General features: G+C 43.4%; 1 protein-coding gene across 4 annotated transcripts in view; it reads right to left on the bottom strand.

The window, feature by feature from the left end:
- The window catches only part of LOC121667340 (BMP/retinoic acid-inducible neural-specific protein 3), a 208451-nt gene that overhangs the window by 21488 nt on the left and 162103 nt on the right, over positions 1–24860 (bottom strand). For all 4 annotated transcript variants that reach the window (XM_042033888.1, XM_042033890.1, XM_042033892.1 and 1 more), the window contains one exon: positions 19543–19765. In XM_042033888.1, the coding sequence (XP_041889822.1) occupies positions 19543–19765 (223 nt within the window). The remainder of the gene's footprint in view (positions 1–19542; positions 19766–24860) is intronic.

The raw sequence follows: 24860 nt of genomic DNA on the forward strand, positions 1-24860 counted from the left end.
AACAAGAGATTAGATTATATGGGGTTCACAAGCATGAATTCATGCTAGACTGATATTGCCAATAAAGACATGAAATTCGTCTTAAGGTCTGTGGGAGCTTGCAGACCTAAGAGTGCCAACAAGGGGCACTTAGAACTGCTCACTTCTTTCCTGGAGCTGAAAGCATTGACAGGATGGTTGGGTTTGAACTGTGAGCAAGCAACTGAGTTTAGATCTAAAAGAAAAGGATATGAATTAGATTAGGCATTAGGAAAAACTCTTCCCTGTGAGGGTGGGGACACCCTGGCACAGGGTGCCCAGAGAAGCTGTGGCTGCCCCTGGATCCCTGGAAGTGTTCAAGGCCAGCTTGGATGGGGCTTGGAGCAACCTGGGCTAGTGGAAGCTGTCCCTGTCCACAGCAGGGGGTGGCACTGGGTGGGCTTTAAGATTCCTTCCAACCCAAACCATTCCATGATTCCATGATTCTATATCACAAGGTCAGGAAGAGAGAAAAAGACTGCAAATGGTTATTACTTTTCACCAATTTTCTTCTAAATCATCAAGGCAATACCTCCCATCAGACCCTTGGAAATGATGTGAAACAGCCTTTTCTTTCGAAGTGTGGAAAGTTCCGTGACTCAGAGGGATTAATCTGTGACGTACCCCCCTAAAATAAAGCTTCTCAAAGACTAAAAGCAGAAACCACAAGTCAGGGCAGTTTTATAACATTCCTGAGGGTGGATTTGAGAAACCATTTATGATTTTTTTTTTTTTTAAGAGGCAAACTTCGGTGCATCTTAACTTGTATGCTCAAGAAATTTTTACTTGACAAATTTGAAGGAAAATTGTATACTTTTGTTAAAGAAAGAGTTCTGCAAATGTTCTTTTATCATAGGTAAACATGAATATGATTTTGTGTGCACAGGGTTGTATATTTTATATCAAGTATTAGGGATTATGATCTGCAAAGGAATTCCTGGTTGTGTTTACTGTTAGGAGATATTTAAACCAGGAATTGCATAAAAATTTCATGGACAGAGGATATCAGTTCCATTTCACTATCACTGTTGTACACAGGGTAACAAGAATATACAGAATGCTCTTGCAAACTTCAAAGGTGAAAGAGATTAAATAGGTTTCTTGTAAAATAAATTTGAAAGTTCGGGTGAGATGTGTGATCCCATAGACTGTGAGCCTTGCAATGTCATGGAATTCACAAATGCATGGCACCATTCATCTGAATTTGTCTATAGAGCTCTATAACCAGATGACTGTCTGCTATTCAGCAAAAAAAAAAAGAAGAAACAGGCCCTGGAGTCATTATTTGCCAAGATTCACAGGTGCCTCCTGTAGAAACCCTCTTTATAAAGCTTCACTGCTCTGTGGCAGGACACTAATCTCTATTCAGTGCAGAGAAATTCCGCCTTTCACGGACAGAGGGTCTATTTTTGTCTTTGAAGTTAATCCAACCCTAAGTTGCAGCAACACTTGGAAACCCAGATGTAGACATTCTGTATAGACTTCCTTTTAAATATTCATGGCTGGAAACCTGTTTCTCTACTTCTATCATTCGAAGCTGAGGATTCTGGCTTTTATGGACTTTTGCTCATCTCTTCATCCACAAGTAAAATGTTTTCTCTTCCACACGGTTGATGTTATATCCAAATGTGGATATCCAGAGAGGAGTAGTCGGAATATGCAGCAGATGGCCAGCAGAAGAAAGAAAAAATCACTTAATGTTGAACAACCTCATACCAGTGGCAAGACTCATTAAACCGTGGGCTGGACTCAGCAAGACAGAAACTGCTGCTCAAGGGTTTTGCGAGGTATCGAGGGCTAAATTGATGAAACAGAAAGTCTGCATGCTGGCCTGGGATTTGCTACATTGGTCTCTGCTCAGAGCTTATTTAACTGAAGTTTTGTCAAGGAAGGCTGGGCCAGCCCCGTCAGCAGCTCAGCTTTCCATTTCCCAGTGCCTTGCTCCCATCTTGGACACATTTGCCAACTGTCTCATTTATATTTATACTCTGCCTTAGCCATCACTCCAGGAATGATCCAACCCAGTAGTGCTTGCTGCAGATAATGCACTGATGAAGCAATCTACACAGATGGTAAACTATCAACTTACATTAAAAAAATCATCAGTTATTGTTCCTATTTTTTTCCAAAATTAAGGCAGCTTTGTTCAAAAATCTGTAGAACAGTACATGCACAGTTCCAAGGACACAATGCCTTTGGGCTCTTCTAAGGCTAATTAAAGAATTTTTTAGGATTTCATCTTAACTATCAACACGCAGCTTCTTAAATTTGGAAGATTTAAAAAAAAAAAAAAACAAACAACACAACAACATAATAAAAGTTTAAGATACTGATCCTGATTTTGGATCCTGTTGGAAATATCTTGTTCAAAATAGGGAATGGAAATATAATGAACAAAGTCTAAGCCATGTTGACAGAGACTTCTAATTGCTTTGTAAAAGGAAATGTCTTTCAAAAAGTTAATTGCATTCCAAATTTCTTTTTTAACACAAAGACATACATTAATTTCAATTAACACAACAAACTCTGATGTTTGCTGTACTTTTACGTAACAGCAGAAGTTTGAAGGCATACTGAAGTTTTTTCCTGACATATGGGTAGGGCAGGAACTAATTATCTAAGAATCTGAATGACTAAAAAGCCATATAGGAAAATAATTTAAAAAAAATTAAAGTTTGGGGTTTTTTTTAATAACAAAAACCTGGAGAAAAATTTTGTGGTAAATATGGTGGCAGCTTCACAATGGGAAAAAAAAAACTTGCCTTTCTGTAGAGGTTGTAATTACATTTATAGTTTCTTGAGTTTAAAGCAAATCGACTCATTCCAAATTAAGCAAAGAGAAAGTGATTCTTAGCAGAATTCAGAGAAGACTTCAGTTTGGTTTGGGCTATCTTCTTACTTTAATATCTCAACAATTGAGAGGAGTCAGTTATTAAAGATAATAAAATATAACTATGTTAGAAAATTAGCAAGTGTCACCTTTTGTCTGGAGTGCCATTAGTTCTACTCCTTGCAATAGATAAGTATTTTATACTCACCATCACCTATAGCTTCAAAGATGGGTTTCTAGAAGTCTGATAATATTCTGACCGGGATAAATTCCTTACAAATTAATTGGAACTAATGCCTTCTGCAGCTTTGCTGTGTTATCTGCTGCTTGAGGGGGATTTTGTAATGATCTGTGCTCATCCATTTTAAACTACTGCACTGATTGTATCCTGTTAATACGTCCCAGGGTCCAAAACAAAGGGTAAACAGACTATATGTCCTGAATCAGCATTGTCTTCCTGGGATAGATCACATGGGATCCCAGAGTGTGATTTCTGTGAGTTCCTCGGATGAATTCTGATGCCCTTCTGTGGAAAAAGGCCCCTCCTGCCATTTCCTGCAGAGGTGTGGGTTGAAGCCATGGGACTGGCTTGGAGATTTGATTTTTCTCTTTGTCATTGGTCATTATGCAGTTGTAGAATAAGGAGACAACTGTTTAATTCCAAAACACTGGTTGGGATGCAATGTGGAGGAAGGAAACTTGACAGAAAGGCAATCTTGTTTTCATTTCAAAGGTTGCTTTAAGGCCCTGATCTCCTTCACTTTTTGGTGCAATAAAATTCATTTGCATCCTCTCAGCCTGAAGCTTTTCTGTTTCCTGCCTAAAAATGACTCTCAAATTGATTTTTTTTTTTTTTTTTTTTAAGAATATTACTGATAACACAGTGCTTTATATTCATTTTCTGGGGTATATTTGTGGCACTTCTCCAAAAGAATAAAAACATGGGGAATTTGCATCAGTGCAAGTCTATGCCTTTTGTACAATAACAAAGGATAGGGAGGACAGAGCTGGAAGGTGCTTGGAGCAACCTGGTCTGGTGGAAGGCATCCCCTTAGCCATGGCAGGGCATGGAACTGGATGAGTTTTAAGGTCCTTTCCCACCCAAACCACCCAGGACTGAAGGATTCCGGTTTGTTTTTGTCAGAGTCTCTGGGTGCAGTCCTGGAGCTACGTCGAGTTTGTAAGAAATCTGTCAGGGATGTAAATGTTCTGGCAACACAGAAGATGAGGTGAGTCCCTCAACAGCAAAGCTTGTCCCTGGGTGACACCTGTGCACACCACAGCCAGCAGAGAATAAAACAACACTGGGCTCATTGTTTATCACGGGCTTGCCTTCACCCCTCCAGCCGCGATCCCTCCCACGGAAAGGTGACGTATGTTGGCAAGACAGAGCAAGCCTGGACCTGCTGCTCATTCCTGTCCCTCCAGGAGCACAAAGGACTGGATGCTCCTGGGCTGTCTGCCTGGCACCTCTTGGGAGACATAAATTCATTCCAAAACTGGGGAAGGCAGGAAGGGAGAAGGACAAGGGGAGGGGGCAAAGGCAGTGGTGTCATATCCCTGCTGACAGCAGAGATGTTGATATTGCTCCTCGGGGTGATCAATGTATGTTGTGTTTACCAATCTGGATATAGCTACACACACGTGATACCTGTAATGAATTCTTAATTTGAAAATTTTAATTTTGCAGAGGCTTCTTTATGTTTCTAAAAAAATTAAATACTCTTGTATATAGTTTTTTCTATTGCTTTTGTTCAAAATTACACTTGAAAGTATCCATGGTAATTATGCACAAACTGAATTCTTATCTAACAGTTCAATTTCAGAAAAATCAAATGTTTCCCTACCCTTTACCCTTCAACTTCTTTCTATCAATTTATTTTGCTCTTATCAAGAGCATATGAGAGAATAAAGAGAATATATTACACCAAAAATTAACTAAATTCTGGTTTATAAAAGACATAACAGATTGTAAATAAGAAAGAATTATAAACTTTTGATAATTATGAAGCTGAGTTATGTATATATGAGTTATTTCTCTCTTTGTGTTGCAAATTGAAAAACACCCTGGTAGGAATCAGTCATATGAAACTTTGCATAAATCTTTTCATGAACTCATGGAATGGTTTGGGATGGAAGGGACTTTAAACCTTATCCAGTGCCACCCCCTGCCATGGGCAGGGACATCTTCCACTGTCCCAGGGTGCTCCAAGCCCCGTCCAAGCTGGCCTTGGACACTTCCAGGGATCCAGGGGCAGCCACAGCTGCTCTGGGCACCCTGTGCCAGGGCCAACTCACCACCCTCACAGGCAACAATTCCTTCCCAACAGCCCATCTAACCCTGCCCTCTTTCACTGGAATATTCACCATTATTTCCTCTTGTAATTTCCCAATTGAAATTGGAGCTATGTCAACATTTCAGCCATTCTTTAAACTGCATTCCAATAGCTCATCTCTGGAGTTTTTTTCCTTTTCCTCCTGAACCATCTGAGTTCTCCTGTGGTTTACTCTGCATTATAAAGGGGCAAATGAGGGAATTCTTAACTGTGGTGGAAGGAAACCCCTTTTCCCAATGAGCCCAGGATTTTCACATCCCAGGTCTTGATCCTAAACTTGGTGCTTCCCATGTTCCTTGTGCAAGAGCCTCTGCATTTTTCAGTGGCCCCTCTGTGCTGATTTTAGAAGGGAATTCTCGGCTGAGTGTGCAATTATCACACGTAATAAACACCAATACAATGATGTTCTTGGACTGTTTTGAACATTTTCCACAATTCTTTTTCATTTGTAATTATTTATAAATAAATTTCACCCTGCGGTGATGCCTTCTACAACTCTACGGCTGTGCATGATGTGAAAACACACTTTCTTAAAGCTGTGGCACATCCACGGCTTCCATTGGCAGTGGCTGATTTGTCACTGCGAGGAGCTGTGTGACAGCTCTGTCACCGCACTCTTTACACACTCCTGTCCCCGCCGGTTCCAGCTGGTTCCAGCCGGTTTGCAGCTGGTTCTGAGCCCCCTGCCCCGCTGTCCGAGTGCCGGGTGCTCAGCCTCGGCCTCCTCCGTGCAGGGGCGCAGCTGCGAGGCACGGGCAGCCCCGCAGGAAGCTGAGGAGCACCGTGACTCCTGTGCTGCCCCTGGCGCGCAGGCGGCAGCAGCAGAGAGCCGGGCAGCGGCCCCGCCCAGCCCCAGGGGCTGCGGGCAAGGCTCTGCTGCACTCGCTGCGGCGCGGCTCCCGGGCCATGCTGAGCAGGGTGGCGGCTGTGATCCGGCGACGCGGCCAGCAGCCGGGGACACAGCGGCACCTGGACCAGGGCACGGGCTCAGGGACGGCGGCAGCGGCCCCCGCAGCAGGGGCACAGAGCCGGGCAGCTGCCCCGCACAGCCCCTGCTGCGCCCCCAGCCCCTGGCCCGGCCAGCTGGAAGCTGTCGCTTGGCAGGGAGCAGGGGCAGTGCTGGGAGGGCAGCTGGAAGGAGACTTGGAGGTGGACAGCCTCCGAGAGCTGTCCCACGGAGAAGAACGTGGAACAGATGCAAGCTGGGGAAGTGAAGAAGAGAGGCCCCCTGTGAGGCCACGCGAGGCATGGGCAGAGCACGGGAACCTTCACCCGTGCACAGCCACAGGCCCAGCCCCAGCTCTGCCCAGCAGAGCCCCTCACAGCCGGAGAAGGGCCTCGACCCCATACCCGGCTATGGACCGCAGCTCCCCCAGCCCCTCGCCCAGCCAGCTGGAAGACCTCGATGGGCAGGGGGCAGGGGCAGAAGCAGAGCTGTGCCTGTCAGAGGCACCAAGCAAGGACGGGTCCTGCTCTGAGGAGCTCAGGAGTGTCTGCAGTTTGCCAGGGCTGTCCACAGAGTGGGCAGAAGACACACAGCAGAGCAGGAGCATTGGGGAAGAGAGTGGCTCAGGCTCCTTCCCGTGCGGGTCATGGGCCGAAGACACGCACCTGAGCTGGAGCAGTGAGGAGGAGAGCAGCTCAGGGTCCCTCCCATGTGAGGCCTGGGCCGAAGACGGAGACCTGAGCGGGAGCATTGCTGAAGACAGCGGCTCAGTGTCCCTCCCCAGCGAGTTATGGTCGCAAAGCAGTGACCAAACTGCAGCTGTGCCCATGCCGAGGCCGTCCCTCTTCAGGAGGGCACTCAGGGCTCTGCGCAGGGCGTTCAGGAGCCTCAGACACCTCCTTCCAGTGCTCCAGGCATAGAGGCCATCCCACCATGGCTCCGTGCTGCCAATGGTGGAACACCCACGGAGGGATGAGCCCTGCAATGAGCCCTGGAATGCTCTGTCCTTCCTCTGCTGTGCTCCCCACACCGCGTGTGTTTGTGCACAGGCACCTGAGCCAGGCCCTGCACAAAGCGGATGCCATGGCTGGAGTATCTGGAATGCCTTTGCATTATCCCAGGCATCCATCACAGCTGTTGGCATCCGACTGGCAGGCTTGGCATGGATAGGAGCCCTTCCCCAACCAACTGGGTTTAAAGGCACCTTCACCGATCTGGCAGGTCCTCAAAGACAGACCCTGGTTCTCTTCTTTGGGACACAAACATGACTAGAAAGCAAGACACGGCAAAGCAAGTGCCAAAGCAAGTCAGGGTTCTGGTCTGAGTAACCAAAACCCTGACTATGGCATCGACATCATCTTCACTGATCTGGACAAGGCGATCGAGGGCACCCTCAGTCATTTGGCAGACGACACCAAGCTCAGTGGCAGTGTCGATCTGCTGGAGGGCCAGGAGGCTCCTGACTGAGGTGCCATTGTAGCTGCTGCCCCAAGGATTGGAGGAGCAAAACTAGGAGAATGAATAGAATTAAAGTCTGTAGGGTAAAGTCGGGGTAGATGTTAGTAGAGCTCCCTGCTAGTATTTTAGATAACAGAATAAAGGCCAATATCATGCCTTCTATTCCTATTTAATTGATAAATTACAAATGGGCTCAGCCTAGGTAGTGGCATAAGAAAGCCAAGAGCTCTGAAGGTTTAAACTAGACATTGGTTTGTAAAGAAAAGGGGTAGGAAGCTCTTTTTGTTCCTGATAGATAATCTTATTCAGCACTTGTTCTGGAATCTGTTCCTCTGGAATATGTTCCTTAGGCAGTGGAGCTGTAGCTGTTGCTCAGTTAGAACAGGTTAGATATAGACAAGATGATTTCATTAAAATAAAATGAGTGAGTAAAGTGATTGAATTGATAAATCAGAAGTGCTTGTTGTTTTCATTGTGCTGTAGTCGTTGATCTGGGGGGAAATGCTGGAGCCCGAAGCCTTTTGGTTCTGGGGCGTTGCAGGGTGTGCTGGGTGGGGCAGAGGAGAAAGGCGCTGCCTGGGCCGGGAGGGATGCGGGGACAGCAAGTCCTTGTGACTCCTGGGGCACAGGGCGGTTGTTTGATGCAAAAGCCCCTTTTTTGGGTGCAGTTCTCCTCGCCGAGAGCTGCCCTGGTGCAGGGATGATTCTGTAGGATCTCTGCAGGAAGGAGTGCTCTCAGCCATGGCAAGGAGATGTGGCACAAGTCCCTGTTGTGCAGGGGAGCAGCTCCCAGGCCGTTTTGTGGAACTCCTTGTGAGGCACACAGGCATTTTGCTGCCAGGACATTGGATCCCACTCGCTGGAGCAGGTGCCCCCAGAGGTGCTGCAGCACTAAAATGCAGTTGCCAGTGCAGCTCTTGCTGCCTCGGTGAAAATCTCCTGAGACAAGGAGCCTGGCAGGACACGTGCTTGGCAACAGCCAGTGTGCAGCTGAAACCTCCGGGATGGCCCAGAGTGCCACGCTGGACACTGCCTGTCCTTGGGGTTCAGAGCAAAGCAGATGCTTGGTGTGTCTGTGCAGGGTGCGGCTCCTGCTTGCTCCCAAATGAGCAATTGCCAGGAGATGTGTGCAGAGCTGCCTGGGCTCCCTGAGCAGGCCTGGCAGGGGCTGCAGCACGTGGGGTGGCAACGCAGCCTTGCGAGGCTGTGAATGTCTTGATGCTCGCCCAGAGGGGGAATGGTGTGGGCTGAAAGGCTCCGTGTTTGCCAGGCTGTTGCAAAGGAAAGGGAGAATCCTCCTGAACTCGGGCAAAGGGGACCTGCAGCCCACTGAGGCGGCTGCTGAGCACCTCCTGCACCAATCCAGTGCTAAGGAGTGGAGTCCTGGAATCATGGAGTGGTTTGGGTTGGAAGAGACCTTAAAGCTCATCCAGTGCCAACCCCCTGCCATGGGCAGGGACATCTTCCATTAGCCCAGGGTGCTCCAAGCTCTGTCCAACCTGGCCTTGGACACTTCCAGGGATCCAGGGGCAGCCACAGCTTCTCTGGGCACCCTGTGCCAGGGCCTCCCCACCCTCGCAGATAATTCCTCCCTAATATTTAATCTAACCTGTCTATGCAATCTTCAAATTTATCTGTTCAAAGCAAATATATGTCCTTAGGTAAGGTGACCTGTGGCACAACCCTGAAGGGTAAAGAATGGTGTTTGATGTCCCTTTGAGGAGCTAGTACCTCACTTTCTGAGCAATCTCACAGAGTAAATTGCATATGACTTAACCCAGGTGAGGAATATCAGACACTCACTAGTCTCTGTTCATTTCTATGTCAATGCATGTCTCACAGTTCCTCTGCTTGTTTAATTGAGATTTTTTTCTGATTCTGATCGTGAAAAGCTCATTTTCAGAGTGTTGACAAACCTGACCTGACAAGCAGAGACCTCATTGTCAAAGCAAGGCATGGGAGCAACAAAATCCTGAAATATGGATATGCCTGGCAATATCCGCACAAGTCCAGCCTTCATCTCCCCTTTTCCTCTGCACTTGTGTCAAAGCTTTCTAGTGCTTTGCATTAGTACCATCTCCCCACAGAGGAGACATTCTCCCCTCAAACAGCACAGACAAGTGTTTATGTTACAGAGTTCGTGGCAGCCTGGGCTGGGACCCTGCTGTGACAAACACCCTGGCTGTCACTGTGAAGGGACACAATGGAAAAAGAGAACGAGGGAGATGGGATCTAGCCAGGCTGTGGGACTGTGCTGGCTACAGACTGAGGGGCTTTGGTGGCTCCATAGAGGATTCCTGACCACAGAATCACAGAAAAAGTTGAGTTGGAAGGGACCCACCAGTCATCCAGTCCAAGCCCAGGCCCTGCACAGACACCCCAACAATCCCACCCTCTCCTGGAGCTCTGGCAGCCTCAGGGCCATGCCCATTCCCTGTTCAGTGCCCCAGCACCCTCTGGGGGAAGAACTTTTTCCTGATCTCCAGCCTGAGCCTGCCCTGGCACAGCTCCAGCCATTCCCTGGGGTCCTGTCCCTGGTCACCAGGGAGCAGAGATCCGTGTCTGTCCCTCCTCTCTCATTCCGAAGGAAGTTGTAACTGCAGGGAGGTCTCCCCTCAGTCTCCTCTTCCCCAGGCTGAACAGACCAAGTGCCCTCAGCTGCTCATCATATGGCTTCACCTCAAGGCCCTTCACCATCCTCGTGGCTTCTTTTGAATGCTCTACAACAGCTTTAGATCTTTCTCATATTGGAGTGATGAAGAAGACAAAGCTCATTTTTACTTAGTTTGTACATGCCTCACTTAATAACTCGTAAATGATAAAAGATACACCCTTATGATACATTTTATGATCTCCCTGTTCAAATATGCTGTTATTATGCAGGAAATCTGGAAGATACTACGACTGTCTGGACTTGAGATGGCCTGAAGCCCAGGATGCTCCAAGATCCAATACCCCTCTGGTATCCTTGCCTGACCTCCAGCTGCATTGGTGGAGTACATTATGCTGAAGGTGGTGGGGTGCTGTCCAGAGAGGCTCATGGCCACCATGTCACATGTCATGACCGCAGAGACAGATGGTCACCAGGCCAGGGGCAAACAGGAGCTGCCAAGTCCAGAAATGTGTGCCAGGATCTATCCACCTGTCAAGTAATTATTTAAAGTGTAGACTTCCAAGCCTTCTGAGTCACCGCAGTGCTGGCTCTGATGTTGTCTCTGCAAGTGATTCATGTGGATAGGTGATTAAGATGTCTCTAAATCTGGCCTGAGGAAAAGTCCTTTACAGCAGTTTGGTCACAGTAAAAGCCAAAAGGCCAAAAGCAAGATCTTCAGTACTTTGCTTTTACACTGGGGATTAAATGTGCTGAATACTTTATAGCTGAAATTCTTTAGCAGCTTTTTCTTAACCCATGTTTTTCTTTTTTTCTTTTTTTTTTTTTTAACACCACACATCTATAAAATAAAATGTTATTTTAAGCACCTTGTGTTTAATTTTTTTCAAATTTTCAGGTTGGTTGGATCAATTGAATTACAACATTTACCTGGGGGAAAAAAAGAAAGTTTGGACATTTGGGTTGGAAACAAAGAGATGTTTTGTTAGATGGAAGGGACAGAGGCAATTTCCAGTGGTAGCAAATTAGTGTCAGCAGATCTGAAATAAATGGACACTCTAGAAACTCTTTCATGACGGAGAAGTGGAAGCTGAGCCCAACTTTCCACTTTCTCAGAACTGGACTGTGTAGGGGAAATTCGTGTTCCAACAGAATATGTGATTTCCATTCTTATCACCCTGTCACTCTCAGAAGTGATCCCACAAGAACATCACTCTTCTTGAGCAGATGATTTCCTTGAGTCATGTTCTGCTGTTGCAGTTCTGAATGGTGACTCCTTTGAAATGTTGTCTGAATATCCAGCAGTCATAGGTAATGTGTGGGCAATACAAGTCACATCTGCTATGTCCTGTTAAAGTGTAGGCTGTTTGCCGTGTGGTCAGTGATTCAGCAGTCATATTTTAGTGTTGCAAGCCTCAGAACAAGGTGTAACTCAACACCCTACAATGTTAAATCAGCATTATATCATATATCTTCAATATCATTAAATCATGTGTCATACTGTATTGGTATAACAGCTTTCATGCCAGATGAATCTTACTGAGATGATGTTCTTTTTTTAACATTCCGTGACAAAATGTAAACTATGCTGGCCAAAACACTGTTTTCATGGGACAGTTGCACTGGTAAGTTGTTTACAGTTGAAAAGGACAGAACATTGGTGTGGAAATGTGATTTCATTGCACATATTGCACATAATGCACAGAATACTCCTGCCCTGTGACATTAATATAAACTCTCTCTACTCATTTCACTGTCTGACATGCTGAAATTACTTCATTCTAATGTTGCTATTCATCAAAAACATCAAAAGTGGAGTTGAGGAGCAGCTGGAAAAATTTTCATGGGTAGCAGGTGGTCAAGAACAGCCTCTAGGAATGTGCAATAAAGTCCTGCACCATCAGAACCCCGAATCTCCTTGAGAGGAAAGGTATTCCAGGGGCAGGTGCCAAGAGCAGGCTGCCCTGTGTCTATACAGCTCTTAAACCACAAGTGAAAACACATGTGTACACAAGAGTTTATCTCTGCTCCTCCTTGTTATCAGACCTGTTATTTGCAGGGCTCCAGATCGCATTTTTATGTATGTCACGTTGGTTTTAAATAACTCTAATCCCTGATCCAATTAAAGGTATCACCTCAAAGCGGTTCATTTCATTTCCTTTGAGAGCAGATGCACGCTTAGTATTCGGGTTAGTAAAGCAACCACTACCAAACTGACCTTCCTTTTATCTCACACACTTTCGTCTTATCACCTTCCTTGTCTGTGCCATGTGACTTTCAGATGGGCACCTGGCATGTCAGATCCAATCTAAATTTCCACTGGACAGGCATTCCTTTACGTTAAAATTTGTAAATCCATTTTTAACTCCCAGATGCAATATCTTATTTGGAGCAGATAAAGTAAAAATCTTTTTTTTTTTTTTTTTTTTAAACATACTAGTAATGACACATTTTTCTTTGTTCTTTCTTGGAACCACTTTTGTTTAGAAACATCTCCATGATCCTTGTCCTCTATTAAAGAAGATGTTCTGAAATCAGACAAAATACTGTTTATTTAGCACCTCATGTTCAGAAGAATCATTGTAAACCCAGCCCATCCAGAGGAGCTTTTGCTGTCTTACACTGCCTTTCTAAAACATCATTTTCCTCTGGACTTACTGGTCACCTTCATTCCAGCGGCCTGCTAAGTGATGGATAATTAGATTTTTTCCCCTTGCATCCAATGCCACAAATGTTGTTTAAGGAAAAAAGTCTCTGTGTGAAGCATGGTGAAACTTTCATATCTTGAACTCTGTGGCTTCTTTGGTGGAAGATTTTACTCCTTAGTAATGTTGTGCCCATGAATCAATTACACTTACGGCAAAGCAATCTGAAGTAGCTGATAAACAACTGTGGGATGTAAGGAACTAATCCTGCTGCCTTACATCCTGAGGGAATGGGATTAACCTGCACTACCCTCTTTATTTCTTATATATTTCATTCTGGAGCGTTCTGAAGGAACCAGGTTTCCAGGCCTCAGTGTTCTGATGGACTGTGTTACAGATGCTGTAAAAAAGTCATCTTATTTAAATCTGTTTTTCTCCCTATGGACTGAAGAGAAGACTAAGACACAAATCCCTTCTCCGAAGTGTTTTTAGAATATTCAGGCCTTGCAGTGCTTCTAGGGCATGTGAATGTTTTGCTACGTGAAATTCAAAAATAAGAGAAAAACAAGAAAATGCAAATTCTTGGCTCTTCCTTCTTTCATAGCTGCCTGTGGTGCATTCTGGGGGAAATTCTAGAAAAAAATCTGGGTTTAAACAGCAGAATTCTTTCTGAAGCTCTTCTGTTTGATGTAGCTATTCACTGCCTCTAGTGATGAACTCCTTCTAAGTCTATGTTAGCTTCAGAGTATGCTTCTTAAAAAAAATAACCTTCATGGAGATAAGGACATGCTTCAAACATAGAACTGCCAAGAATGGCTTTCCTTCCAGAAATAGGGGTTTATATGTTAAAATACTTTTATAAAGTTATTAAGAAGTTTCGTCTGTATTTGTCTTCAGTTTCTGTTACCAGAATGAGATCCTTTTTAAAAGTGTCTCAACTATTGGCGTAATTATCACCTTCCCTGTAAATTATATGGCAACATTAAGCATCCCGTCTTTTCAAAGATTCCAACACTAACATTCTCTTCAAAACTCCATACTTTTCTGTTCACATGCCATACCTTGGTGTTCTAAGTTTGAAATTCTTATTTACTTGAGATGCTGATAATCTTCATTTGCAGATTGTTGCACCCGGTTTCCATTTAGTTATTATGCAAGGAAGATACAATTTTTTCCCACTGACTTATTGCTGTATTTACATTACATTTCTTCTTTTAATATTTTTGTTTATGTCTTTATTAAATCACAGATGGTTCTGATTAAATTAGGCCTTAAGTGATGCGTTTTCGTTATGAAATGATTTAAAGTGCATACAGATAAGGTTCATACCTACAGCAATGTCCTGTACTGAGTGTATTCACTCAAAAGGATGATTAGTGAAGGAACCCATTTGAATGACACAAAAAGAATGAAACCAAGTTCTAAACTGGCACTTCTGAAGGAAGAAATGAAAGCTTCCCCTCTCTTCAATGTCTTTCACTAATGGCTGGATATTAAATCAGGGAAATCATTGCTGTCCTTCTTGAAAAGTATTTGGGAAAGGGAAGATTCTTCTTCTCCACCAAGACAGTTTATATTTCTTTCATGCTCTCAAGCATGGGGATTCCAGTCCTCTCACTTTGGTTCCATGATTTGGGTGGATGTGAGTGCCAGCACACCCCTAGCTCTGGTTCACATCAGGGGTTTCACTGACAGCAATTCAAGGGTAGCATCAGGTCTTCTGTTTCTGGGATTTTCAGCTTCTCAGCACAGTCATTGCATTTGAAATTAAACCTTACTGCTGTGTTCACCAAAGCAGAAAGAAAACCCCTTTTCCCTCCCCATAACACAGTGACAGCTGTATAACCACAACTTTGCTTGCTGCTTCACCACTTCCCTTCCCTTGCTATATGTGAGTTACAGTGGCCCTGTGCAGTACAATTGATATTTACTAATTCCCTCCACTTATTTTGTCTTTGACAAATGAAAAGGTTCAAATGAAAAGGTTCAACCTGAGGGTGATGTTAAAGCGAGAGATGGCTCACAGATGTCACCCTCCAGTGCAGGTGTGAGTCAGTAGGCTTAGCCTAAGCCAGTGAGGAAACTTGCACTCACTTTCTGACCTCATTTGAGGAAGATGCTGCTGGAATCCAGAGCTTGGACTAAATGACCAGTTTAGTCCTTTTCTCAGGGTAGATGCACTCCACAACAAATCCCTTCCAAAGATTAACCATTGCTCCCCACAGCTCATGGTCCTAACCCAGAAATGCAGAAGATGAGGTCAGGGCACACACGTGTTTTGCACCTCAGCTTGATTCCTGCAAACCAAATGTGCTGTACTCATTGCACTGCTCAACAACCCTCCCATCCATGTTTTACAGGTCCTGCTGATCCCTGCAAAGCACAATGTATTGTGCCATCTCTCAACCACATTGCTGCACAAAAACTGCAGCAGGAGCTGGCCCTCGAGTGGGATAACCATTGCTGCATGCAGTGGACTCTGCCCAAGAAAACACAAGGATACTCCATGTTTTTAAGCCTGATGTGTCAATGTGGTGAGAACACACTAGAAATAATCACCTCAGCCTCTTGAAGCAGCAGAGCCTCAAGTTCATGGAGGCAGAAGCTCACCTGGTAGTACTATTCTGCAGAACACATTTCTTTTTCAGAGTGCATTGTTTTTTCGTGTTGTTTTTGTCACTTGGAATGGACTGTTTTGTTAGGCCATCCTTAGACACAACATGGGAGCAGATTACCTGCATAGCACTTTCTCTGCACTTCGTTGGCTTTGAATTTTAGTTGGTATTTTTGGTTGAACTCAAGACAACCACTAACTATTCCACTGATTACAGACTGATCAATTGATTCAGGTGAATTATAAAAGTTACAAGCAGCAGTGCCACAATGGAAATATGAGGGGTTTTGATGTGTCTTGGCATGATCTAACTTTCAGGAAAAGGACCAATCGTCTGTTTCATGGTAATGAAAGCAAGCTTAAAAGCGGGGCAGAACATCTGGAACTTGAAAAGATTTGCAGTAAACAGAATAAAATAAAAATAGTAATCCTGTGCCCACCCACACTGTACACAAAAATGCTGCAGTAAATTGTTCTGACCACAAGTGCAAACTGAAAGAAAACTATTTGTACTTTATTCTAGCTGAAAACTATAAACTGTGTTCAAAAAGAAGACATGGAAATGTAGTTCCTTTAACCTGCAGGTTAATTGAGTCTTTTTGTGCTGTGAACAATGGTGTAAGGAGAGGATTCAATGGTATTTTGGTTTCAGGATTAGAAAATTTAAATATAAATGTAATTTACTATTATGATTACTAAGTGTCTTGGACTTCAGGAGACATGAAAGAAGTTGCAAGGAATTCTGTGTAACTCATTAATTAAGTCCCATTTAAAACAATCAGGCTACAATTTGTTTCATGTTCAAGAAAGAAATGTTGTGGCCAGAGAAAAGAGATGAGTATTTTCAGTAATTAATGATAACCTTGACCATATGCAGGAGCTCCTTCAGGCGTGACCAAATGATTTCTGGCAGACCACATAGATAAATCCCTGTAAAACTCCAGTCTGAGAGAGTGTTTTGATGAATTATATTAAACTTTGAGGACATACCTCCCAGTTTCATGAAAGAGAAAAACCAACCCTCACTCTCCAGATACTCCTTTAAAAATCCTTTCTACAAATATTCTGTCGATTAGTGAAACTCGGTGTAGAATTAAACATTAGCAGAGTTGGTTTTACTCACTGCCAGCACCATGACCTTTACTAAAAGTTGAAGCATTGCCTCTTTAATCTGTATCTGAAAAGACACGTGCCCAAAAAGTACTATCAAAAATAGTATTTATATCTTCATTAACTCAATCTAATTTCTCTTTCCATAATAAAATTCACCCAGTAGCAGAGCCCAAACACTAACCTGAAGGAGATGTTTAGAAAACCTTGGAAAAGAATGACATTTTGTTCCAATTCCCCCTTCTTGTTTGTTTGAAACCTAGACTGGCAATGGCACACAGAATCATAGATTGGCTTAGGCTGGAAGGGACCCTGAAGGTCACGAAGATGTTTTTTCTGCTTTTATTTCTGTCTTCTCTTGAACATAAGAAAATTTAGTCCTGGGGTTTGGTTCTCTTATTCCACTCACTGTCTGCTGAAATGCTTGATGTTACAGCCTGAGCAATGGTTCCTGTTTCTCCCTGGCATTACTCGGGTATTCATTCTACACTGCCATTCACTTACCCGTTGGCAGGTATTAAAAATTCAGTATTTTATCTGGATTAGGTATACTCTTATCATGAGGAATATCTGAAAACTATTCTGTCAAAGTTCTGCTTTCTTTCTCCCTTTGGTATTTTCACCACTGATATTCCTTTATCCAATACTTTATCTTGATCTATCAGATTTTTTTTTAAAACAGGTTTGGACATTAAACCAGTTTCTTTTGGCCTTTTCCCCTCACTTCTCATTTTAAAGCTCTTCTTATCAGCCATAAAAGCCTGCATGTCAGAAGGCAGTTTTCCCAGATAGTCAGATGGAATCCAACCTTTGAAAACTGTCTCTTTTAGCAAACGTATCCCACTGGCAAAGTATTCCCAAGCCTGCCTTTAACACTGATATTTGAGTCATCTGTTGCTCATCACTACATCATACGCCCTGTCTCCCTCTGTACTGACAAGAAAAAAAATTTAGGGTAGTCACTAAAATGAGACATAATTAACTCAAAAGTGAGTGATGGTGTTTCTAAGTTCGAGATGCACTGCAAAATCAAACTGCCATGAAAGCCTGGTGCAACTCCCTGTGAAACAGGCAGGCTCATTGCTAGCAACATTTACTGTCGTAGAATCATGGAGTCGCCTCCAGGTTGGAAGGGATCTCAAGGATCATTTGGTCCAACCTTTGTTGGCAAAAGCATGGTCTAGAAAAGATGGCCCAGCCCCCTGTCCAGCTTCATCTTAAAAGTGCCCAACATTAGGGAATTCACTGCTTCCCTGGGGAAGTTATTCCAGTGACTGATCGTTCTCATTGTGAAACGTTTTCCTCTTGTGTCCACTCGGAATCTCCCCAGCAGTAACTTGTTCCCATTTCCCCTCGTCTTTTCCATGTGACTCCTTATAAAAAGGGAGTCTCTATCTTCTTTGTGTCCCCCTGTAAATACTGGAACATGGAAATAAGGCCTCTCCTCAGACTTCTTTTCTCACAGCCAGACAAACCCAAGTCTCTCAGCTTCTCTTAATGGAGCAGCTTCCTGTTCTGGGATCATCTTTGTGGCCCTTGTCTGGACCTTTCCCAGCCTGTCCACATCTTTTTGGCACAGTGCCACATCTTTATATTAAAACATAAATCATTAAGTTTCAAGTTCTGCATTTAAAAAAAAATCCTTGACATAACGAGAAAGCTGTATTTGATCAATCCTTGCAACTTTGAATATCTCGTTCATCTTTATCACTGCCATTATCTGTGGCAACCAAACGTTGCCCCAAAGCCCTGTGGAGGTCATTTTAGAAGACCTGATTATGTTAAATTATTTGAAATATATTCAGTTTTGGTGGGGAAGAAAGTGAGCCTGGATTGTCTCTTGTGTTTTAAGAAGCTCTGGTCTCCTGCAAAGGTTGTTCATGGTGAATCATCTCTTTGCAGGATGCTCATTCAGGTCACGCCCAAGACACACCCGAGGGGATACAAGGCTCTAGAAGGGTTATGTAACCTCCCTTAGCAGAATGTTTTCTGATCATGAAATGCCCCCACAAGTGAAAAATACATTCAACTACCAGATGAGAGCACAAAGCACAATATGCAGAAGAAGGGGGGCATGAGAGCCACAAGCACTGCCTCCTGAAAGAAGGGGGAGGGCCACCGAAAGGCAAAGAGGAATTGATGGTGCTTCTGCTTGCAGCAGCAGAGTTGGAAGCAGGGGAGTGTAAAGTATCCCTGGCAGTTCTGGAACACTGAACCTAAGCTAGATTTCTTTAAAATCAATGGAGAAACGTGCTAAATGCAGGAGTCACTGGATGATCCCACAGTGCTTGTGCTCAGAAGAACAATGTCCTTAAAAGCTCATTCATTTCAGATTTACTGTAGTGTCACTGCGCTAATTTCAACAAAGCAATTTTTGACCAGCAATCGAGTATACCCATTTTATGCTAATATAGATTTGATTAGCTGGCTTTCAGGATCTCTCTCTATTTCTAAGAAGGACTGAAACTCTGCTATTTTCTTTCCTCAGGCATCCTTTCCAATCTAATTCATATTTGACAAACGAGATGAGAAATCAATTGTGTGCAGTATACACTGTATAATGACCCACAAAGTTCCTAAAATAGTTATGCTTGCTCCAGAGCAGTTATTCAGGATTCTGCACACAATTCTTTGGCATTGTCACGCCTGGCCAAGTGCCACGGAAAACACGGCTCTGTAAAACAGAGGCGAACCAAATGGGATGGATCTGTGCTCGTGTCTCTTCTAAGTTGCCTCCTACATCAGGATTCATTCTGACCTTTCCCATTGCGTTTAGGAAAACAGGAATGGAGTGATATGGAAAGCTGGGATTGTTCAACTCCTAAAAACACAAGGACTGTACCCTGTGCCCGTACCATTCCCATTTCCGTGGCCTTGAAGAGATTTTAGTGCCAAGACAGCAGTTTGGATTTCCCGGGATTTCACAGACTTCCTTAGAGCAGTTTGGATTTCCCCAGATTCGAGGGTTCCTTACCTCTGCCTTGGCATGCGGATGAGTGGCTGTTTGTGGCACCTCTTGCTCAAGCCGAAGAGCTTGTGCACCGTTCTCTGGGCCTTGAGGAAGAGCTGCTTCATGCTGTTCTCCAGCTGCTCGTAGCGGCGTTGGAAATTAGAGTCCATTGTCCACAAATGCATCACAGCAGATGTGTTCAGGAAATAATTCATAGGCAGCCTCTTCATAAATAATTTGAATTCATCTGAAAAAAACCAAATAATTAATAGTCTTTAATTATGCAGCTATGGTTATTCTCACAGCAGAAATTAACTTCTAATTTGTTTTTTGCTTGAACCAATTTTCATAAACTCGGTCTTCTGAAATTTTAAAATTGAACTAGACTAGTGTTCAGACTAGAAAGTTGACTACATTTTTATTGGTAATACTAGAATGAAGCCAGCAAAATCAAATATTCATATCATTTTTAAATTAATATTAAAACAAATACAAGCGTTGTCCTTGTTTCTCAACCTGGATAATATGAAGATTAAATAAGGATCAGAGTTTCTTACCTTCAGATCTTGGATGTGAAAGCAAATATGCATTTAATGATCAATGTTTATTGACTCATTTGAAGAACATCAGAAACTGTCTAAAAAGAAGTGTATTCCAGTACTTAGGACATGCAAGTAAATGTGATTTTACAGGCCATTTCTCCTATATAGATGTTATTTCACCTGACACAAGCCATTAAATTAGACTTTCATAAGTGTTTACAATTAAAATGGAGACTTTCAAAGCATTTTATGGTACTTCAAAATTTTATGACACTTCAAAAATGTTCCCATAACTTCTTTTTGACTCTAAAGTGGTGGAAAGGAGTTCTTCAGTCGCAAGGTCACTGTTACTGTGAACATGCCATGCTTTGTGACTTCTTCTGGTAGCTCAGTCCACACAAAATGTGTAGACAGAGTTTTATTAACAGAATTTTATTCATCAGAGAGTCAGTTTCCATAAGTGGAATGATTCATAACTTCTGAACCTAAATAAACTTCCATTGAAAGGGCTCGAGATGCTGGGGAAATATGTGAAAATGAGTGGCACCCCGGAAGGCACATGGTTATCCTTTTTCTTTCTTGTTCCCATATATCAGTAGATTTCCTTGCCTGCCCTCCTGCCTGCTGCTATCCTCCCACCCTTCACAATCCATTTTTTTCTTTCAGCTTGTTCCTCCAGCAAAGTCACTTATCCCACAGTTTGGCTTTCACCCTGCCAGATGCTCCTTTTGGATAGTCTACACTTCAGCAAGCTATGTGAAAGCAAAGATCCCACTGCCTGAAGTAGCCTCCCTCTTCAAATGAAAATAATCATAATATTTAACATTGGTGTAATTTTAGGTTGCTCGTGGGAGAGGGTTGATTGGGGAAAACGTCTGCTCACATCAAAGAATACTTCATTACTGTCCTTGTTCATAAGTCTTTTGGTTTAGCTTTAGTTCAGGCTTTTTAAAAACATTTTTACACAAAGCAGGCAAAAATATTTTCTTTTTTTATGGGTGGAGAAAAAAAGAATCTTTTGTAAATAAGCTGTAGTGGCCCTTGACCTCATCCTGAGGGACACAGGGCGGTGATGGAATACAACAGTCCCACCTCAGGAGAGTATTTTCTGTGATGGGTGGAGACTCATGAGAAAACAAAAGGCGTTGAAAGGTCCTCTGGAAGGTAAAAAATGAAAGGCCAAGGGGCAAAGATGATGATTTGATGTTTAACAAAGTGTTTTTAATAATTCCTCTGGGAATGTGGTGTTCACTTCACCCTCATGCCTTCCTCTTTGGGTAGGAGTTGTTCTCCCCTGAAGGACAGCCCCTGTGCTGTCCTTAGGGCGTGAGGGAAAGGAACTGTTTCTTTATCTTATCAGCTATTTGGAGCCTTTTATCTTTTGCTTTTTCCCTTCCTTTATTTTGTCTGAGTTGGTTTTTATCCTCTGACAATCAGGAATGTCCATTTCTGGGTGTACAGCTAACGATTTGAATTAATGGGAATATTTAATAAATTCTACATTGCCAGATGAGCATCTCTGTGAATCTTAGTGTAGTTTGGGGAAAAACAGTTTCGTTTTCTCCTTCCCAAGTGATAATTATTCCTTCCTTAGAACTACAGAGTAGTTTGGGTTGGAAGGGACATTTATAGTCCAACCCCCACTGCGACGAGCAGAGACACCCTCCACTAGATTAGGTTGCTCAGAGCCCCGTCCAACTTTACCATTTTCTTATTGGAAATGACATAATTTTCTTTTTAGCTTTAAGTAGCTTTAGTTTTGGGTTTGTTGACCATTGCCAAGGGGGAGCAGAGCTGGGCTCTGCTGTTGGTTTAATCTTTAAACCACCGAGGCTTTGGGTCTAGCTGGGCAGGGCCTGGTAAGCTTCAACAAACAAAAAGGGGGTCTCGGAGGTCTGGGATTTTAAAATTTAGGTGTTGGGAATCTAGAAGATATGGAGGAGATAAACAGACATTACTGCCTGGCAAAGCTGGAGACGCCCTGTGTGAGAGAATAATGCTAAAGCAACCACAGAACTGGGCCAAATGAGCATTAAAGGCAAAGGGATCAATACCCAATAGAAGTTCACACACTAACTAATGGAAAGAATTGTGTAATGTAGAACCAAGGAATTCTTTGTTTCCATAAATATATGGATATGTGAGAAGTCTTGTGATGGATATGTGTAGTTGGAATGATTTCCAGTGCACATCCTGGCCAGAATAAAGGAATGCCTGACTCACTGACAGCTCAGTGTCAGAGAGTTTCGTTCCTTCCCAAGTTCAGTGACATCCTCACACTGCCCTTCCCAGTCTCCAGTGCCTCCCAGGTCCGCACAGAAGATGTGACAGGGGGTTATGTCTGGCTTGTCTGAAGGAACCACAGTTCCACTGGCTTGGTGAAGATTTAAAAATACTAAAAAATGGTCTTTAAAAAAAAATAATAATTACTAGGAAATAAGGTTAACTGAGCTGATTTGTCCTTTACAAAGCACAGATCTGCAGCTTGTAAAAATCAGACAAGTTCTACCAGATTTACAGGATTAAGGGTGTATATGTGTATATAAATATATACTCGGACACCTTGGGAGGATTAGATCCCAATGCCACATTCCTGACTACCTGCTTAATTCCTAAGGTCTCTTTTCCCTTCTGTTCCTCTGAGACACTGGAATATCTGCTAAAAACGAGCTTCATGAAGCCAAAACAAAGGCAACTCCCTCAGGAGACAATAGGCTCAGACGGTTCCTTTTCAGCCCTCACACCGCTCCAGTCACTTATTTAAGAAACATTGTCACTTTGCTGTCCTCTGCACCATGGCACTAATCTGCTCAGCTAACAACTGCTCCATGCAGTGTTTGGAAGTGATAAGGGCGGTTTTACGCTCCCCAACTTGCGATGCAACCGCATTTCCAATAAGAAAATGCTTCTTTTTCTCCCCGTAATAAATATGGTCTTTGACTGCCCCTGTGCCCTGTCTGATCCTGCTAATGAGCTCCCTAACGCAGGTAAAGGAGAGACAGAGATGAAATGAGCAAGGTTACACAGTGCCTGCTGCATTAAAAAAAAAAAAAAAAAAAAAGGAAGAAGGTAATGTGCCCATATCTTAAACAGACACATTTCATGATCTGTGAAACTACAACATGAACTCCTAACACTGAGAGATGATTAGACTATTACACTCTAATCAACACACGGTGCCAGCCATTCCTGAGGATTAACAGCCAGTATTACGGGCCTGGGGGCCATAGAAATTGATACTTTAATACACAAAATCAGGGAATATCCTGAGCTGGGAAGGACTCACAAGGACCATTGAGTCCAACCCCTGGCCCTGCACAGGACAACCCCAAAAAACAGACCATGATTCTTGATACCACATAAAATCTGATTTCAGCACTTCCTCTTTTATTTTCACATGGGTAATACGTGCAGTACGATTTTAGATATCCTTAACTAATTGCAAATAAGGTAAAAAAGGTAAAACATTATATGTATATGGTGGGTCAGGCAAGTTCATTTTCTGGCTGGTTGTGTCTCTTTTCACCTCCCCTTTTCTGTCAGGTAAATCTTCCTCGTGTCAACAGTGCCTGGAGATGGAAATGGCATCCCATATTTCAGCGGGAAAGAATAAATGAGAAATATCATAATGGGAGCAAACATTACTGCTGAAATCCAATGAATATCAGACATATTTAGGCTGTGAGAATTACCCAGAGCCGCAGAGATGTAACTGGGATGTTATCTGGTGTCAGAGCAGGGCTGAGTGCTGAGTGCTGAGTGCAGTAATTACCACTCTGCAGACGGAGCTGGCAAAGGCCAGAAAAATCCAGGAAGCCTCATCCAAGGGTTTGACACTGCTCTGCTACAAGGGAAAAGTGTGCCTGGTCACTGTTGGAAGAGAACAGGATTTCTCTGCTGTGAATATTTTTATTTTCCCTGGTATTTTGCTACAAGGTCTGTACAAGACTGCCTCACCTACACAGCACACTTCTGGTTCTGTTCCAGCTGAGGCCGAGTGGTTTGTGCAATTTCTCCAGGCTGCCAAAATGTCGTGGGTTAGCTTGTTTCCTAAGATCCCTTGTGGAGGATCTTGGGAAGCACCTTGGAAGTCGATGGATTTATTCCTGCTCGGGGATTCAGAACAGCAGGTTATTAAAGGTGCTGCAGGCTGACATCTGACAGCAATGTAATGCTGGAAATATGGAAACACCAAATTATGTCACTGCACTTTGGTCTCCTGTTTCCTTTTAGAGTAAACAGAGCAAGTCCACAACTGAGCTTTCAAACTGCCATTCCTAAAATTTTGTTTTAAATCCTACAGGCACTGTTTCCCCAATCAGTATGACAGAGATTATCTCAGGACTAAGGGTGTTGGAACAATTTCCTCCTTCAAAAAGGCAGGGAGGAGCCTGAGCCTCTGCAGTCAGGGTAGAAGGAGCAGGGGGACAAAACAGCAGCCGTAGCTTGTTTCTAGGGAGGTCTCAGTAATGTGCTTATGGAAGACCAGAACTCCTAAGGAAATAGGAAAATTCAAATTTGACATGGATTTCTATCAAAGGAAAGAGAATACTGTATTATTTTTTTTCCCCTGCTGGTTCTTATTACGGCTGAAATTGATGACAACATACACGTGACAGTAATTAGGTGAGGTGAAAATCTACGTGCAGTCTAGGAGAACATAAAACACAGTTTGAAAAGAGTCTGCATTTGGTGATATATTAAGAAAAAAATAGCTTCATAACAAAGCAACCTACAAGAAATTTCAGCCACCTTCTCTCAGTCTCCAGAAATTACAGTTTCTGGGGAGATGACATTCCA

This window comes from Corvus kubaryi, unplaced genomic scaffold (genome assembly GCF_017639235.1).
Source record: "Corvus kubaryi isolate FWS band 111438036 unplaced genomic scaffold, C.kubaryi_AGA036_p1.0 37361, whole genome shotgun sequence".
Lineage (NCBI taxonomy): Eukaryota > Metazoa > Chordata > Aves > Passeriformes > Corvidae > Corvus > Corvus kubaryi.